This window comes from Rhea pennata, chromosome Z (genome assembly GCF_028389875.1).
Source record: "Rhea pennata isolate bPtePen1 chromosome Z, bPtePen1.pri, whole genome shotgun sequence".
NCBI lineage: Eukaryota > Metazoa > Chordata > Aves > Rheiformes > Rheidae > Rhea > Rhea pennata.
Window position 1 is genome coordinate 51,410,965 of NC_084702.1, and position 18,367 is coordinate 51,429,331.

Sequence of the window (18,367 nt, forward strand, 5' to 3'; positions counted from 1 at the left end):
TCTTGCGCTCTTTCCACATAGAGTATCAAGAAAATGCAAGTGAAGTGAAGAACACAGCCAATCCCTGGGAATTTCTTGAAATCAGTGTTTGAAAGGAAATGAAAAACAGTTCACACACACGCACAAGAAGAGCAACATAGGGTGGCAATTTGATCACTAAGCAATTGAAGTAAGACTACTGGATAATACACATTTAAAAGCATCCTTTGTTCAATTTAGATTCTTCTGAAAATAGAGGAGAGAAGGGAAGGGAGAATCATTCTTGCTCCATTCTAAGAACAAAGTAAAGAGAATTTTGAAAAAAGGAAGTCACCAGATTTTTAAGCATAGGCAATAAAATGAGTACTAGAATGTTAAACAGTCTCTTTGAAGCGTCTTTTTTCTTATTTCTGAGAAGGCACTAAAAATACGATTCGCACATTTATCAGATAGTCAATGCTCATATTCTTTCTAGTGGTCAGGATTGGTTTGACCTGCACTATTTATCCACTCTTAGTTACTTCTGTAAGTAACTCAGGGAAAAAGCCTAGATCATTTATTCCAAACACACCCACGTGAAACATTTTTGCACAGAATACCTTTGTACACAAATTCACCTTTTCTGAAGAAAAAAACATAAGACTTTATAAAATTTACTTCAGAAGTTATTAATAGAATTCTCCTTAAAATACAAGCAATATACCCAGATCAACAGTGTTATCGTTATACTTACCAGCAAAGAAAAAAAGCCCCATGTTTTAATCTCCTAAGTATTACATCTAAGATGCAATTGGAAAATATTTGCATAGTGAATACATACTGAAATCACTACTATTTCTAAATATTCTGATAATGTCACAATTGCTCCTACTTATTATTAAAAAACATACCTTATTTCATCAGTTTCTGGCACTTTGGTGTATGGTAGAATTGCTCGAACTCTCCTCCTGTCCTCCACAGGCTACAGTTTAAGATATGAGAACAAAGATGTTACTTTCCCCTTTCTACAGTAGAATTCTTCTCCAAGATTATGCTGTTCTGAACCACAGGACTGGTAATTGTCACTCGTAACTCCTTGCTGGTTTTAAATTTTCAAAGTTTAAAATTAGTAAGATCTACAAATGCATAAAACCATATGGTTAGCTAAGAAAGCTCTCATTTTGTTTCTAGCCTTGTAGCTTGCCAAATAATGTATATTATCGTCTTAGAAATAAAATACAAAATTAGTTAGTTCCTATGAAAGAATACTTTTCCATTCTAAATGAAAGTAAGTTTAAGTTCACGCAAGTTTAACATTCAGCATAACATTCATATTTTTATTCAGACTTTGGGTTTTGCTTAGGCAGAAGCAGGGCATGACTTGTAGCGATTTTTGGTTTTGTTTTTCTTATAATTATGGACATTATCTTAAGGATGGGCACTTGAAAGAAGTCCAGTTTTCAAAAAAATTGGTTATTTCCAGAATGTGTATTTTGAAACCTCTGCTAGATATATAGAATATCAACAAAAATATTTTATTGTTTTGAAATATTCTAAGTCAGCATAAAACTCTAGAGGTAACTGCACTATAATGGTGCTGTTCAGCAGCCAAGAACTGCTCATATTCTTATCGCAATTTACATGCCACACATTTAGAGATAACTGCAATACTTCATATCTAGCTTTCTAATCACATGCTTTCATTAAAAAGCTATTTAATCATTACTTTGTATCAGTGAGAATCCACTTACATACTTCTTATATTGAGACAGCTCTAAAACTAGAATAAACTTCCTGCAACGTTTTCTTCATAGAAAACTGAACACAAGATTAAAGACATTTAAGTAAACAACACTTAAAAAATTTATCACTTGCCTCTGGAGGTGCTACTGGAAAAAGCAGTTTTTCCCCCTTCAGCAAACAAGACACGTGACTGTAATAACCAATTAGGTCCGAGAGTGAAGCAAAACGACGTCCACCAATGTAATAATCTCCACACATGGCAATAATCCTGATCAAGGAGGTAGAAAAGTTGACAGAGGAAAAAGTTTTGCTATGATTTCTTTTTTCAAAGAAAGTTAGGATAATGTTGAGTTTTTAAAGCAGAACATCTACATTTAACAAAATTAGAGACTTTCACCAAAAATGCCAGGATTTTAGTTACACAGAAATACAGTAAAGGACATTTACTCTAAAAAATATCATTTTTAGGAAACAAAGTATCAGGGAGATTGTTTAGCAAAGGAAGTTTCACCCATTTCTGGAAGGCCACAATTGTCAAAGATCAAGTTTTGGTGGAAGTGGCACTTCCACCCTGTAGGATACAGTTGTCCATCTTTTATTTGCTTGAAATAATTTTAAGACTGCCACTCTTGAGGTTCACAGTGTTCTTGAATGCAGCACTTACCTTTCTAATAACTACCCCCCCCTTGGGCTCTGCAGTCAATAAATGAGATCAGGGCATGTCTCATCTCTGAAGAACAGTATCAACCAATAAATTAATTTCCTTTGGATACAGTTACACTTGCATGTACTTATGGATCTAAGAATGAAAGATATTTTAAGATTTGAAAATCTCGTAAGGAATTCTTCCCTTGGGGAAATTATTAAAGATCACAATCTATCTGATATAATTATTATAGTGGGCATGAACCAATACTCAAGCTCCTGCTGTTGGTCACTATTAGTAAAAGTTATAATCAGACTATTAAAAAAACCCAACAGTTAAAAGTATTAACCTAGTTTAATTTTCTGCTACTGTTTGCTACATAGTAAGCAGTTCCCAAACAAGAATCAGCTCAGCTGAGAAGCTGGGACTGTTAGCTGAAACACAGCATGCTGCAAACATGAGTATACTTTTCTGTACTAGTTTATCTGCACTGATGAGAACTACAAACTCATGTCAATGCAAAATCTGAATCACAATTCATGAAATGGCATATGCATTCAGGAACTTCTACATCTGTAATGCAAATGAAACTATTTCTGTGCACATCTGGTACATACATTGGTATCCTGGTTAATTCCACTTTCAGAAGTTGACAAATTTGCATTAGTTTCTTGCTATCTAAAAGAGTCCTTTTTTTCTTTTTCTTTTTTTAAACACTGCTGAAGAGGCACTGGTCTTCCTATTTGGGAAGATTATTGCTACACTGCAGCACATTACTTGTTGACTAACATTCAAGCTCTTCCCAGAATACATCTCACTTACACTAAAGGCAATAAATTTATTAATATACATAAGTTGCTAATGGTAAAGTAATCCTAGTTACAATTTTGGATAAAGGACTATTTGTATTTAGAGCAACTAATTCTAACACACACCAAAAGCTGTTTCTAGCAAACCCTCGGATTATTAAATACATAACCTTTTTGTTTCTCCTTGTTATTTCTTTCTTGAAGTAAAGGAGAGCACCTAGATAGAACTGTGCCATTTAAATACGTCCTGTGGGCTACAGTGACTGAGGAAAAGATTCAAAACAATCTCCTCGGTGACTAAGAAATCTGCATGTTACTGTTGTTCTGTTCACAACAGCTGAAGACGAACTTCTCCATTCTAATGTTGTTGGTTCCCTCACATTTTTGTTCTTTACCCTGTAAAGTGAATTTTAAGTAGCATGTTCTAAAAACAATTAAGCCCAATATAGCTTAAACCAATAAGCCTATACCACATATGAACAAAAATGGTCAAAAATAGTCAATTACAATGATTGTTTTCTGTAGTATACTGTGTTCTAAAACCATAAACAAACAGTTTAGAATATTTTAAAATAAAACATTTAATTCTCACCTAAAATGATTGACATTTGTTTTACTAAGGAATGAAAGCACAAATGAACCTGGTCTCCGATCACTCTCTCGAATAAGGTAACTACCAGGTTTTCCTGCTTGCCGAAGACGTTCTTCTGCAATTGTTCTGTCAAGTTTTCCATGATACCACCTGAAAAAAATTAAAAAATTCCACATAAAAACAGTAGTTGAACAACCTGTGAAACTAAAGAAAGTTTTCAGTTAAAACTGATGTATTCAAAACATTTCAAATAAAATTTTCATATATTTTCATGTGCAATCTCTCTCAAGTTACTTTTTTCCAATGAACAGTACTCTTAGGAGCACACAATTTTTCAGATGACCTGCTTCCCCAAATAATTCACACTAGAGGAAAGCCCTTCAAATCATCCCAAGGGGGAAAGGCTCTAAATGACTAGCTTTTCTCTCCTCCCCTATTCACTTAAGCACTATCAGAAGTGATTGATCTAACTCAAAGACTGTTTTAAGCCTATTCAGTCTTCAGTTCAGGTCGAATTTTCCTAAAGTATAAATTGTGAAGTGAATTGTAATAACCTGTTTCTCAACTGACAAACATAGATATCACAGTAGACAGTCTGCATCTAATCAAGATGACAGCAGCCACCAGGTGACAGTCTAGCTCCAAAGCAGTCTTCCCCAATCACAATGTGTAGCCTATCAATTAAAACCAAGCACAGATGCATGGCAAATCACTGACAGCAAAATATGACAAAAGAAGGCTTTAATCTGAAAGGGAAAGGTTAAACTCTCATCATTCAACCATTCCTTACTCTTAACTCAGTTTTCTTTTATTTACAAGAAAGGCTTTAGTCAGATCTCTTTCTACCCTAAACCATCAAGGACTAGATTCAAAAAAAAAAGAAAAGAAAAAAAAAAAAAAAAAAAAAGCAGCAAATTGTTGTTCTCACCACCTATCAAAAGGGAAAACAGATATGCTCTTCACAAAGCCACAGCATACTCCAGAGCTACATGTTGTAATAAATTATCATCCCTGCATCCATCTGCTGATATGTTTAGACGCAGATTCAACCTTTAATTTCCACACTCCATAAAATACCAACTTCCATACAGCCACTGTTTCATGCTCCAGAAATCATTGACAATTTCAGACTATTAATCAGTTTATTCTACTAGCTCATGTGTCTTGCAAGAGTCAAATATACATTCTAGAAGAGAAAGTGACCTTTTAGATTAATATAATCAAAGTAAAAAAATTACAAAAATTTACAGTTCAAAAACCTGAACAGCTGGACTGTTCATAAAATCATGCCAGAAACCATTCCTTTCTATATGTAATGGAAGTGAAAGTTTGTTTTGAAGGCTTCTACTAGAATGATAATCAGATAGACTATACAGATATACATCACATATACCAGCACAAGTAGCATCAATGTATGTATTGTTCACAATAGCAAAGCTGTACCTCTTGCTACTATAGCTCTCTTTAGCTTCTCTTCCTCTTTCCGATCTAAGTTAGATAAATTAGTAAAAGTGCTGTTTTGTCTGTGTAACTGTATAATACTTGAGGCTCTTGCAGAGAAAGTACTGTTAGGAATGTCTCATCACATTCCAGAATATAACTTTGCTGATAGAAACCTGTAGTTTAAGCATGGTCTCCAAAAAAGCGGATAACACTACCCTTGCCAGGAGAGTCCTATGGGAAATGAAACAAAAAAAAAACAAAAAAAAAACAAAAAAAAAAAAAAAAATCAAGACTTTGCCTGTTCTGAGGTAGCTGAGATGAAATTGTCTGCTCCAGAGCAGACAGAGTATGGCTTACAACCAGAATTTGTTCATTTGAAATAAACGTCGTAACAACTGGGTTATTCGCTATTCTGGATAGACAGACTTTCACAAGTTAACCAGCTCCCCCGAGGCCTGAGAAACCTTCCTGATCAAGAAATTCTCTGAAATCAACATTCCACAAAGCCTATTTTAAACAATGGCATCACTAAGCTTTTAGCTGTCCCAATTACCACCCGCTTGAGAAAAACAGTCTTAACTCTATTGAGACACACAGCAGCTTACAATGCCAAACTGAAAGGCATGCTTTAAAAACAGGGAAGGGAGAAGTGTTAATAAGGATGCAAAAAACTGAAAAATCTCTCTCTCTCTCTCTCTCTCTATATATATATATATATATATATATTAGGAAAAGAAAAAGGCAGTATTTTATTTTGCAAATAAAACCTTCAGCTTTTCTGCAAGGGGGCAATATTTCTTATAACAAGGGTCACTAATATACCACACACTCAGGTGCTCAAGTTTTAAGACAAGAAGTTCTTCTAAACAAACAAACAAAAAAATCCCTCCTGCCAGTAACAGGCATACTGGTGTACCCCACATGTTGCTGATTACCTCCTCTAATGCTGAACAGGCTATATTTACTTTCTCCTGCTTAAAGTTTTGTATTAAGCATAAGAGAAGATATTTATTACCAAGTAATGTATAAACACACTTAAACCATATATTTGTCCCCTTATTTCAGGGGAAGTTTGTTTTCTGAAATAGAAACATCTAGTTAATTTATAAGAGCAACTAAATTCAATGTCACTGAGCACATATTTCAAATGCTAAACAGCTGATAGAAAATACACCGTATTTTACAGTTTGCTATATATTAATGTAATACATAAGTTATTCTATCTCACTAGCTACAAAAATAAGTGTTAACACTGAATTTAACTACCAACTGATAGGAAACTAAGATACAAATTACAGTAGAGCATTGAGAGCAGAAAACAGCTCAAGTGATATCCTCAGGAAGCCTCTGTAGATAGCACACATCTTTAGAAAACAGGATACACACTGAAGTACAAGCCTTTAAGATATCAGTAGAGTAAGCAAAATGCTTTTCGGGAAACAACTGCATTTTTCCACAGAGCAGTTTCATCACTAGACAGAATAGCTTTATTCAAGCAATATACAGCAGAATATCATTGAAAGGTTTTATTTTTAAAACTGCACATCTTATGTATCACCCAGCTATCACCTGTTTCTAATATCATGGAATGATGCACTGTGTTTATTTCCACCATTATCTTCAAGTAGTTTGATTCTAAGTAGTAAAGAATATTTCACAAAATTACAGCTCTTAATCTCATTTAAGCATATTAAGTGATCAATTAAGAACTGATATTATCTACTCTTTTAAAAATACTTCTGTTTAGTAGTAGTTCTTTAACAAAAGGAGTTTTCTTTGGCTTCAAAATACATCCATAAATGATTTTTTTGAGTATCAATATACTGAGCACAAATTTATATAACTGAAAAATTAAGACTGCCAATATTTTATTATCTGTTATGAAGAAAAATCCATCCAATATTCCATGCTACCTAAAGAAAGTAAAATAGAAATGACTAAACCACAAAGCAATCTCCAGAACCATCCCTAATTTCCATATCAAAATAATAAAAAGTGAAGAACATTCTCAAGGCCAGGCTATCTGAAATTTTGAGAATGTAAATTCCAGATGCTCTGACCATCTTTCAGCCAGGCATCTCAAGGAAGCTCAAGTTCAGGTGTTTCTACAAAAGTCTATCACAGTGATGCATCATGAACTACCTTCCCCTCTCTTAGAAGGCTCTATACTACTTAGAATTTTATAGATCAACAATTTTACTCTTGGGCAGACAGAACAGCTCTAATTTTAATGCATTCAGTTAGCAATAATGCTTAACAAAACCTCTTGACCTGCATCAAATTGTTTCTGAAGAGCTGTAAAATGCAGTCCTACCTACAGTACACTACAGTACTAGTCTTATGAAGAGAAATAAGGTTTCCCCAGAAAGATAGCAAGTAAAATCCTGCCTGGTCATTCACAAATACAAAGTTGCCTCTCTTGCTCTGACTTTTATGAATTGTATGCATTCAAAATAGACTAACACACTACCACTTAGATTTATACCATTCATCATCGCCAAAAAGATCCCTACCGTTTCCAGTTAGTTATCTGTGATTTCTTACATAATCCTAGCTAGAAATACATTTGAAAAGTTAATATTGGAAATACAAAAGTAAGTGATGATATTCCACCATTTTCAGTGTTTTAAGCAAGTATTACTAAATACTACTGTGAATCACACTGTATCCTGACATTACAACAGCTGTTACTAGACGCATTGAAGATGTAAACACTCTTCCAAAAGAAGTGATCCAGCTATAAAATATCTTACTAATTATAGATCATAGTTTAGGTAGCTGCTTTCATGACTGGCTGTTTAACTGTTATTGTAACTAATTAGCAACCCATATTGCACTTTTAATTCTAAGAGAATATCAACGATAGACTTCCATGCTTCACAAGCCAATCAGATGCTCTGCAAAAAAACACTTCCATCTGTCAGTTTAAATCATAAGCAGCATATTCAGAACTCCAACCCTATTTATCACAACCTTAATTACAGTAAACAAACAGAATGCAGACACAACTACAACACCATAAACAATTTTGATTCTGTGCATTGAGAGATATACAAAAGCAACATACAGCTGCATAGGAGAACCTTCCTGACACTTCAGCCACTTCTGTGGCTGAGAGCTATAAGCCAGGTCATGAACCTTGTGAAATGAGCTGCACAGGAGTTCAAGCTGTTATTTCTAGCCTGCAAACAAGAGCTCCTTAGTTTTCCACTGCTCCGCTGAGGAAGGTGGGTACCAGCAAACCAGTCACGCCAGCCTCAGCAGGCCCAGCCAGCGCGCTTCCGACTGTGAGCAGGAATGCAGTTACACTGCAGGCCTTTAGCAAGCTCACGATACAATTACAGGACACTTGGCCCCAGTCTGGAAGCACCAGAGGTTCACGAAACACACTGGCTGTACCCAAAGAGGTAGCAGATAGTGGATTTACTATCTGGAAGGAGGCAGAGGCAACTGTGTCATATCAAGCGGTTCCACTAAGTTTTTATTTACATATTTCCTTTTTACACATTGGAAAAGCAAATATTATAAAGATTCATTGTTCCACTAAAGCATTTTCCTTTACAGTAGGCAGCAATTTTAACTTAGGAATACAATAGGCCAAGGAGGAAAGGATGAAAGAAAAAGCAATGGAGGGAAACAAGTGTTTTCCAGCAGCTTAGAAGTGTTGATAACAGTTTGCAGACCTCCCTATTTCCTTCTAGAAATAAATTACAGTGCACAAAAGAAAAAAAATCCATCATCAAATGTCATACTCATTTTACTCAAAGCTCTTCTCCTTCTCCTTAGCCATATCTGTCTGCTTCAGTGAAGCTCAACAGAAGAATGGAGAGCTGTCAGGAGACATGGTCAGAGCACCCTACCTAGCAATTCACAATCACCACTTCCACACTTTCCACACAGTGCAGATTCTCGTTATCACTTCTTGAGACTATGTGAGCTCTACTCCAATTAGAAGGAAAAGGGAACAAATACATGATTACCTTTAAACTAGGAAAACTTCAAGTGACATGCAGAAATCTCAAGTACATCTTCAAGAAGACAGAGGAGAAAAAAGAAATCCTGTATTTTCATCTGTTCCTTTTTATTCTGTCAATATCCAACCTCCTCTCAAGATTTCCCTTTCTGATAAACAGCAAAAGACACGATGCTCATATTTATTCTTCGAGTATCATTTTAGCCCTTCTAGTTTCTCTCAGCATAAAATGTTAGCTACATTTTAAGTCTTATCAAATTATTCCTTTTAACATCCTGTCCCCGTCTTCATTAGATTTACAAAGATACTGTGCAAGACTGTGTTGCTTTCTGTATGCCTGTCATTTGCAACAATTAATTTAAGGTAAGTTTCACTCGGGCTTAACTGAACTCATTGCCTCCCTCCATCTTGCTTGCTATACCATTCGCTAGTTATCAGTTGTTGACCAGGTATTTGCAGTTCTCGACATCACAACTCCTGCCAGAAAAAGCTGTGCAAACATATACTACCTTCTACATCGGATGCAGATTGTAAGATAGTGAAGCAAGAGTTCACACTAACCTGAAACTGAACAGGGGGACAGGACCAAAAAGGCCAAGTAAGAGTCTTTTGCGTGGTAAGCATGAAATTAAGAGTGTTTCATACTCTCCTGGGATATCTTTTTTTATATATTTTTTGGATCCCTAAACATCTAAGTGGATGTACAAAGCAAATGAAAGACTAATGAAGAATAAGTCTGTTTTTCTCAGTTACTTGCTTCAAACACATTAGGAACAGTAACAGTATGAAGAAAAGCAGATTAGGAATGAGCCAACTAAAAATGGAGAGTCACTTATATAGGCATTCCTCAGTATACCAGCCGTGCCAAGCCATTATCTGTGGGAGTTACACAAACTACCAAAAGAAATCATTAAAACACTTCCAGTAGAGCTTACACCAGCTGTGGACCGAACAACCAAAAAAATAAATTAAGAAAAAGACTAAACAAGGATGAAAAGATTAGATCAGCTTACTCAAAAGGCAATATATTAAAATAATTTTTATTAAAGGAAGCAAGATTCTACAAGTTTCAACAGTTTTAAGGACAAATAATAAGCTTTAAAACAGATGTAGAGACATGCTAATATAATACAAAACTTAGCAACTCAAAAAATTTCTTCCAATCCAAAAGAATATCGATTGCTATCTCTTTTTTTTAAAAAAAACATCGATAAATAGATGAAATAGAGCTAAATAGGTTGAAAAATAGCTCTCAAGACTGTCTACATATTCTTACCAAAAGCTCAGCTTAGGAAATGAATTCTGGAACTCATTAAAGTTTTCGGCAAGAAGCATCCCATTCTTATATGTTTCATTCTTGTGCCCTCAGGTCAAAGATATGCCTTTATCTATTTGAACTAGGAATAATGCTCCTAAGGAAATATTATTACTACTGTTGTGCAAATCAGCAGATTTTCTTTGGCAATAGTTAAGGAATTTCTAAAATGTTTTTGCCTTGTCTGCCATTAATTTCATTAGAAGTACCAGCGGCTCCTTAATTTTCCTCTTCCTCTTTGCACCCCATCCCTTCCTACTGCCAGCCTTCTTGGACCTCCTCCTCATCCTTTTACTGTTTTACTCACTAGCCCAGCTTTGCTCATCAGAAGCAAAACGCTCATTCAAGCGACTGAAAATAGGAAGCCTCAGCCTATCCAGTACTGAACCTCACTTCATATCAGTCTTTCCTTTCGCCTCCTGGTCAGCAGCACAGCTCCAGATTAGAGCCCAAACCAACCAAGTGCAGATTTTTATCATGTGCTCCACTCTCCCCTCACCTTTCAAGCCAGAGTGCGACACTAGTGAAGTCCCTCTCACCAGTGGAGAAGAGCTGCCCTAATGAGAAAACCCCAGAAGTCAGAGCTTAAACACTAAAAATCAAAGACAGAAATAATGCCTAAATTGACATTAGAATCAATGCCTCCCGCAGAGAATAAAATCAATAGGAAAGAAAGGGGGGAGGGGGGAGAAAGATTACCCACGGAGTACGATGCATTATACACACTGAATCCATGTGTGCAACATAAAAAGAAACCTGCAAACTATCCAACTGGCAATGCTTGTTTTGAACAACTTGCAAACTAACAATTCTATTAATTGTGTGTATATAAACTCTTTCTAGACTTGAATATGAGATGAGGTGATTATCCATCCAGAAGCACAATGCAATAAGCAAAATCTCTGTAATAAAGACATTTCTTGAGCTTTCCTTTGATTGACAAGGAGAAAACCAAACCAAAAAAAAACAAAAAAACACAAAACAAAAAATTCCATAAATGCTCCAAAAACACAAAGAGCTTTGTAAGGAAGGAGAAAATGAAAAAAAATAAGAAAGAAAGATGTAGAATTTTGAATTTGGCTATAGCTTAAACAAGATAACACAACCCATTCCTTAACCTTGTAGATGACACACGTACTCTAGCTTGCACCTTGTAGGTATCCAATGTTATTTACTCTACTAAAAGATAGAGATGCAGAATAAGGATTGATTTATTATTCCTCTTAAATTGCACTGAATTGCTCTCTAAATAGGACTTAACTATAAAGTAACCTTACAAATCCTAATAAGTAAGCCATAGGTAGAATGTCCTTTGGTGTGTATACTGCTGAAGGTGAACATCTATATAAATATGCATCATTTTACAGAAAACAAGTGAACTTAAAATAAAAAATAACCACCCACAAAACTAGAGACCAAACGTTTTTTAAAAAATGCCTACACAAATCTACATAGAATCACTATATGACTCCTGAGCTGATTATTAAATGTTGGCTAAATCTAGATGTATCATTAACCTCATGGTTTCTGCAAACTACTCCAGAAAAGAAAGCAAGGTACTCTCCAACAAGTTCATAAAAGAAACCCCTGTCCAAGTGTCTGTAAGTAGATATTAACAAGAGAAAAATCATATACCTGCTCCTGTCAAGCCAACAACAGGATTCCTTAACAGCGAACTAAGATTTTAAGCATTCCCATGTGGTTACATCCTCAGTTCTTTTAAATTGAATTACATGACTAAAAGCTCTCAATATTAATAAAGACACTCCTATCTGAAGCAACTTTACACTGAGATAAACTCCTCCAAAAAATGAAGAGCCCACAACCAAAAGATTTGATTCTATGCAAAAAAGGTTGCCAGAAGCTGCTGAAAACGTTGAAAACTTAAGATTCAGATGAGAATGAATTTCTTAGAACCTGGTTTCTTAGACTCATGAAAACCAGCCTCCCCACCTATCAGAACATGACATCAAGTGTTTCGGAAATCCAGTACTCCTTCCCTCAAATGCTACTGGAGCTTATAAGCTTATTTAGAAACACTGGCTTGTATACTAATAGAAACATAAAACCCCACATTACAAAGTGATGAAATATATCAGTAACACTGCTAGCTACCTTAGAAAGAAAGAAGAAAGGTTCCTTGAGTTTAACATCAGCAAATTCAGAAGAGTAAAAAAACCTAACTACTCATTTACCCACCTCAGAGTTTCTTGCACTTCCTTTTAAACCCTTTGCAATTAGCTACCGCCCCGATATGATTCCAGACTACAAGTGACAAGTTTCAGTAAATAGGTTCCCTAATAATGATCCTCAACTATAAACAGTATATTTATAAATACACAAAATGGAATTTATAGATAGATGCATGCAAGAACAGAAACCTTCTTCTGTTCCACTGTGATAGAGTAGATGTTTTGCACAAAAATAAGAAAAACTTGTTAAGACTACCTGCAAATATATAAAACAGTAGGGGAAGATCTGTCAAGCACTGGTAACATTTTATTGGTGCTGATCATATTCTCGAGAAACACAGAAAATACAGGTTTCTGTTCCATTGCGATGCTTCTAGACAACACAAGGGCAATGTTAGGATACCTTCTTCTTCCTCTGATTGTGCCAACCAGTGAGATAGTTATCAAGATATCTTTTTTTCCTAGATATCTTTTTTTAAAGAAATGAAGAAAAGGGGGAAACTGCAGAACTACTGCAGGAATCATAATTATTCATGGCTGAATGAACAGATGGGCTTCTACACTGAAGACACCTATGCCACCTAATGGGAAAATTTGTGTTCCTTCCCACACTCCAGCCACCAAAAAAAGGTGAATAAATACAGCATGACATTATGCTTCTCAATAGAACAGGCCAGTAGATGAAGTGCCTAAGTCACAGATGGAAGTTCTTGGAGACAATATACAATACAAAATAAAAACTTGATTAAGTACATGCCAAGAGTCTCTGTTAATTAGAAATACTGACAAAAATATTGTAAATCCCTCTCCAAGCTTTTCCCAGCATCAAATGCTGTTCTACTTTTGTTTTTCTTAATCTGAAACTTCCACTAATATAAGTACCTAGGAGATTCAGTCTACTTACTCCTTCTACTTCCTATATAGGGTTACATACAATTTTGTTCTGCTGCTCCTAACTACAAAAACCAAAACTAGATTTATAAACAACTATTTTGTAAGTACATAAATCATAAAATCTATACAATAAATACACGAACCATCAACTTCAGAGAAATAAGGTGCTTCCCTTCACCTTCCCCCCACACTTAGGAAACAAGCCACTGGCAAAGAAATTATCTAAAAAGCTTTGTTTTTATTGCTTACACAGAATCCAGCAAAACATGGCAATCCTCAGTGTGCAGATCAACACACATTTATTCATCGGTACTGAGTACAGGCTTCAACAATTACTGTAAAACTATACACTTTCAGAAAAAAAATCCTTTTCATTCTAGCTTCTGAAAGGAACAGCTGCTGCAGAACTCTAGACTTCCTACCTCTGGCAAACTCATCTGCAGAAACAAGAACTTCACGCTGCATTCAGAGAGGAAAACGTATTCCACATTCATTCAATCCCCCTTTATTTAATATTTCTTTACCCTGCTCTCCATCTTCAGCTCTTTTTCTCACTGGTATGGTGCCCCAACAGATACCGTGAGTGGCAATACAAATATATCTGCTTTGAGTAAGATGTTGTTTTAACAAGACAGTATTTTGACAACCTATTTCATTCTGTAAGATTGATAGCTTTCAATTTTGACTGATTACTACTTCAACCTGATAAACACTGCTTAAAAAACACCATACAAAAATGTGAAATTTCATTGTAATGTACTGGAACAGCTTCTGCCATCTTAATCTAAGATCTACGATAATCCTGTCAATTTAAGATTTTTAGTTAAATACATAAATAGCTATGCTATTCCACATATTACTGCTTTACTACTAAATTAAGTAGCATTCATTCACTAATTTTGAAGACCTTGCCATAATACCCTTTTGGACTGTCATCAACCCTTGTCAATGAGCTTTGCAGATGGGGTAGAAAGGGTAGAAAAGAAGAAAAAAAGATCAAATCAAACACAGAATCACCCACTCTATTCCCTAACATCCTATGCCTCCCACACATCATTAAGCTACAGCATAAACATGCTACTTATACACTCCTGAGAAGCAAAACCATCACACACACCAGACGAGCCTCAAGTCAGTTCGATACAGAATCACGGAAAACAGAAATCAACTTTGGCATTTTTGATTTTTTTTTTTTTTTGACTAAAGAGAATCTGTTAAATACTGACAATCTCTTCCTACTCCTAGAAAATTAAAGAAAACATAGTAAGAGAAGACACGTTCCACTTTTCCTTAGGTGCTTGGAAAAGAGAAGAGGAAATTAAGTATATTAGGTGGTTGCTAACGAAGACCAACACATCCTGACTCTGAAAAAACTATATTTACAGCATCCTGATGGGAAGTGCAGAACTTGCATTTGCTTCACTTCCCATCTCTTCAGGTTAGTTACTGGGAAAATTATTATGCCAGCTATAGGGTATTTAAAAACTCATTTATACAAAAGCTTCGCCTATGAGAATTTATTGCCTACAACTTGCAATCTAGGAATTCACTCAGGTTTGAGATTTTATTTCTCTTTTTTTTTTTTTAAAAGAAAAAAAAAGATTTGCAAAATCTGAGTTAGGAACTAGAAAAGTAATAAAGCTGTATCTACGTTTCTATAGAAAGCTCTATTTCATTTTATATGCAATGGTCAAATTTCAGATTAGAGTATGAACTAGAAAACACTAGCAGCATCTTTTATCAAATAGTTTTGTCTGGAGTCAATAACCACAAATTCAGGAAGTCCTGAAATGTGTCCAAGGGAAGGCAAAGAAGCCCTAGTGAGTAGTTACTGTTATCGAAGAAATAATGCCTTTTCATCTTTATCCATATGTCTTTAACACATAAAGCAGAGCCAGGAGTGAAGAGTCATACCAATTTTTTGATGCATACATTTAGATATGATAAACAAGACAAAGAAACAATCATTTGATAGAATCATAGAATTGTCCATCAAGCACACCATGTGTGCTTCCTATAAAAACTGAATGAATTAGGAGGAAGTGGGAAAGGGTGGAGCTGCCAGTCGTACTTAAACAAATGAAATAGCAGTTTTGTAATCACATTCAACCAGAGAAATTTAATCTAGGTTTAAATTACAGATCTAATAACTGTTCTTAAAGACTTAAAGACTACACTTTTCCTTATAATTTTAAGATGATAGATAATATTGCTCTTTGTTTTGGTAATAAATCAACAGTTCAATGCCATAAAAGCAGATGGTATGACTACAAAGAAAGGACACTTTCAAAATAAAACAGCAGGACTGAAAGGATACAATTTACTATCAACATATGGTGAATTTAAATGACTTAACCAAGAATGGTAAAATCTGATTTTGTATAAAATAGACACATGGCAGAGGAAAAAGCTTTCTGATTATTTTTAATTGGTCAGCCTACCATTTCTGTGAAAGAGTCACAAAAAAAAGGATAAAATTACAAAGAAAATCAACCTTGAAATAAATGGAGGTAAAAATTTCTAAACCAGTTTTTCTAATAAATTTTATTTCTTGAATTTTTTATATAAAGAACCTTCAAGAGTAAAATGTTCAACTACACAGCTTATGCCCTGGTCCTGCCAGGACTTCAACATCCCCTTTAATAAGGTGAGTAACCTTACTGATCAATACAAAAATCAGGGCCTTTGCAGTCTTCCCGAGGATGTACTTCTCATCAGAAATTTAATATCCTGTTATAAAAATTAAAAATCATGTTAGCATATGAGTTACAGTACAATATTCTGACAGAATAATCTGCTTAGATTTGTATAAGTGGTAAAGTCTATTTAGTATCAAATAGGTAATTATTCATAAATAATTACCCCAAATTACTACCCCACTTTCAAAAAATATTTTCAGGAAAAAAAAATTACTTACTCTTGGAGAAACATCATAACCAGTAATAACAAAAAAAGCAGTTTGATCTTTCAGAGAGAAAACCAGACTAGAATTTTGTGTCTTACTTTATAAGCAATATTGAAGAAGTAACTTCATCTTTATATGCTTCTACTTCCCTCCTCATCCTTTGTCTAACTGCCCAGTTATATTTCTAGTTCCTCAGGGAAATGTAGACATTCAAGACTATTCAAACACTGTTATCACAAAACAGTCTCCATCTTTACAACCTTCCCCCAAAATAAATCATGAAATTAGAAGTGGAAATGACTACTACAAAGTCTGTCAAGGTGAGAGAGATTAATTTAAAAAAAGAATTAATATTACAGATTATGTCTGCCATAGAACTGCAGTAGCTCCTGAAATATTGGAAGTAACTCAAACATCAGAGTTAACTTTTGCATTATTTCAGGTAGGACACGTGCAAATGAACCTGAATTCAGATGGGTTTCAGACGGACATTCAGACCTTACACCTTGGGTACATCTGCAATCCTGTATCTTGAAGCCCTAAATTATCCATTACACTTACTGTAACTTCAGGAATAATATATTTGTAGATACCAGCATAAGCAATACAAGCCTTTGAAACAATTTCATTTTGGGGAAAATAAGGTATCTGCTCAAGGGCTATTTTCTGTCCTAACACAATCCTTGCAACTGCTTTATGTAAACCTACAGACTTCCTACAGTTAGTTCATTGTTAAATCCAAAGGTTGTGTTTAGAGTACTCACTAATTACATGAACTCTATATAACATTATCTGATCTTATATTTCAAAAATATAAACACAGAATTACTCTGCCTCTAGTGCAAGATTCTTCATATTACAAGTACTGGAGGAATCTCGATTAACCTAGAAGAAGGGTAAGTATAAAATCTTACTGACAATTTATAGGTTATTTTTTTCCAACTATCTCTTCTCTCTAAACATAGCCCAATTAAAAATAGCTTTCTTTAAAGCCATTTGAGCAGCAAAAGTTAGGCATTATTTACAAAAATACTCTCTTTACTAACACTTTAACATACAGAAATAGTTATATCCGCTTTAAATTCATGCCTCAAGACTGCCTGAATAAAGAAGTGCATGCTACATTAGCTGTGTTTGTATGTGAAGTGCAAAAGCTAAACGCCAGTTCATTTTTCTTAATAAAGGAGTAATATAAAATTACACAGCATACGGTTAAAAAAGCTAACACTTTAGCTGGTTTAGCTTTTAAAAAGCAATGCGCGTTACTCTTCTGAGAAAGATTACTGCACTACCAGAGACGGAAAGCGCTTCCCCAACAGGTAGGTTCATCGCGGGGAGGATAACCTCGCTCTCCCCGGCAGTCTGCAGCACGGTTAGCAGAGCAACTTGCCGAAGCTGGCTCCGCTAGCCCGGGGCAAGGCAGGCGGCCGTCACCAAACCAGGGGCTGACCCTCGCCACGGTCCGCAGGCGGCACCACGCTCGGAGCCAGCGGCTCGGCGCCGGCGGGGGCGCTGCTACTCACTGGTTCGTGGGGGGCGCGTTGAGCGGGATGGCCACCTCCTCCTCCTCGTACTCCGGCCCGTCCAGCGAGTCGCCTTCGTCCACGGTCCCCAGCGCGCCGGCCAACGGCGGCGGCGGCGGCAGCGGCGGGAAGGCGGCGGCGCCGGGCTCGGGCGGCGGCAGCGCCCCCCGGGACGTCTCCGGCCCCTGGCCCGGGCCGGCCGCTGCCAGGGCGCCGCCGCCGGCCGCCGCCGGAGGGGCAGGCCCCGAGCCCAGCGCCAGCAGCCCCAGCGCCGAGCACAAAGCCGGGCCGCCCGCGGGGCCGGCGCCCGGGCTGCCGCCGCCGGAGCCCGCCGGGAAGGAGCCCCGGCCGCGGCAGGGGCCGGCGTAGTGCCC

General features: G+C 36.3%; 1 protein-coding gene across 1 annotated transcript in view; it reads right to left on the reverse strand.

Moving 5' to 3' along the window:
• The window catches only part of RASA1 (RAS p21 protein activator 1), a 60,497-nt gene extending 42,352 nt beyond the window's left edge, over positions 1–18,145 (reverse strand). Inside the window, exons 1-4 of the mRNA XM_062600534.1 lie at positions 17,994–18,145; positions 3,749–3,898; positions 1,834–1,969; positions 870–940 (exon numbers count right to left, since the gene is read on the reverse strand). Coding sequence (XP_062456518.1) covers positions 870–940; positions 1,834–1,959 — 197 coding nt within the window. The 5' untranslated portion in view covers positions 1,960–1,969; positions 3,749–3,898; positions 17,994–18,145. The remainder of the gene's footprint in view (positions 1–869; positions 941–1,833; positions 1,970–3,748; positions 3,899–17,993) is intronic.
• Between the last annotated feature and the right edge of the window lie 222 nt (positions 18,146–18,367).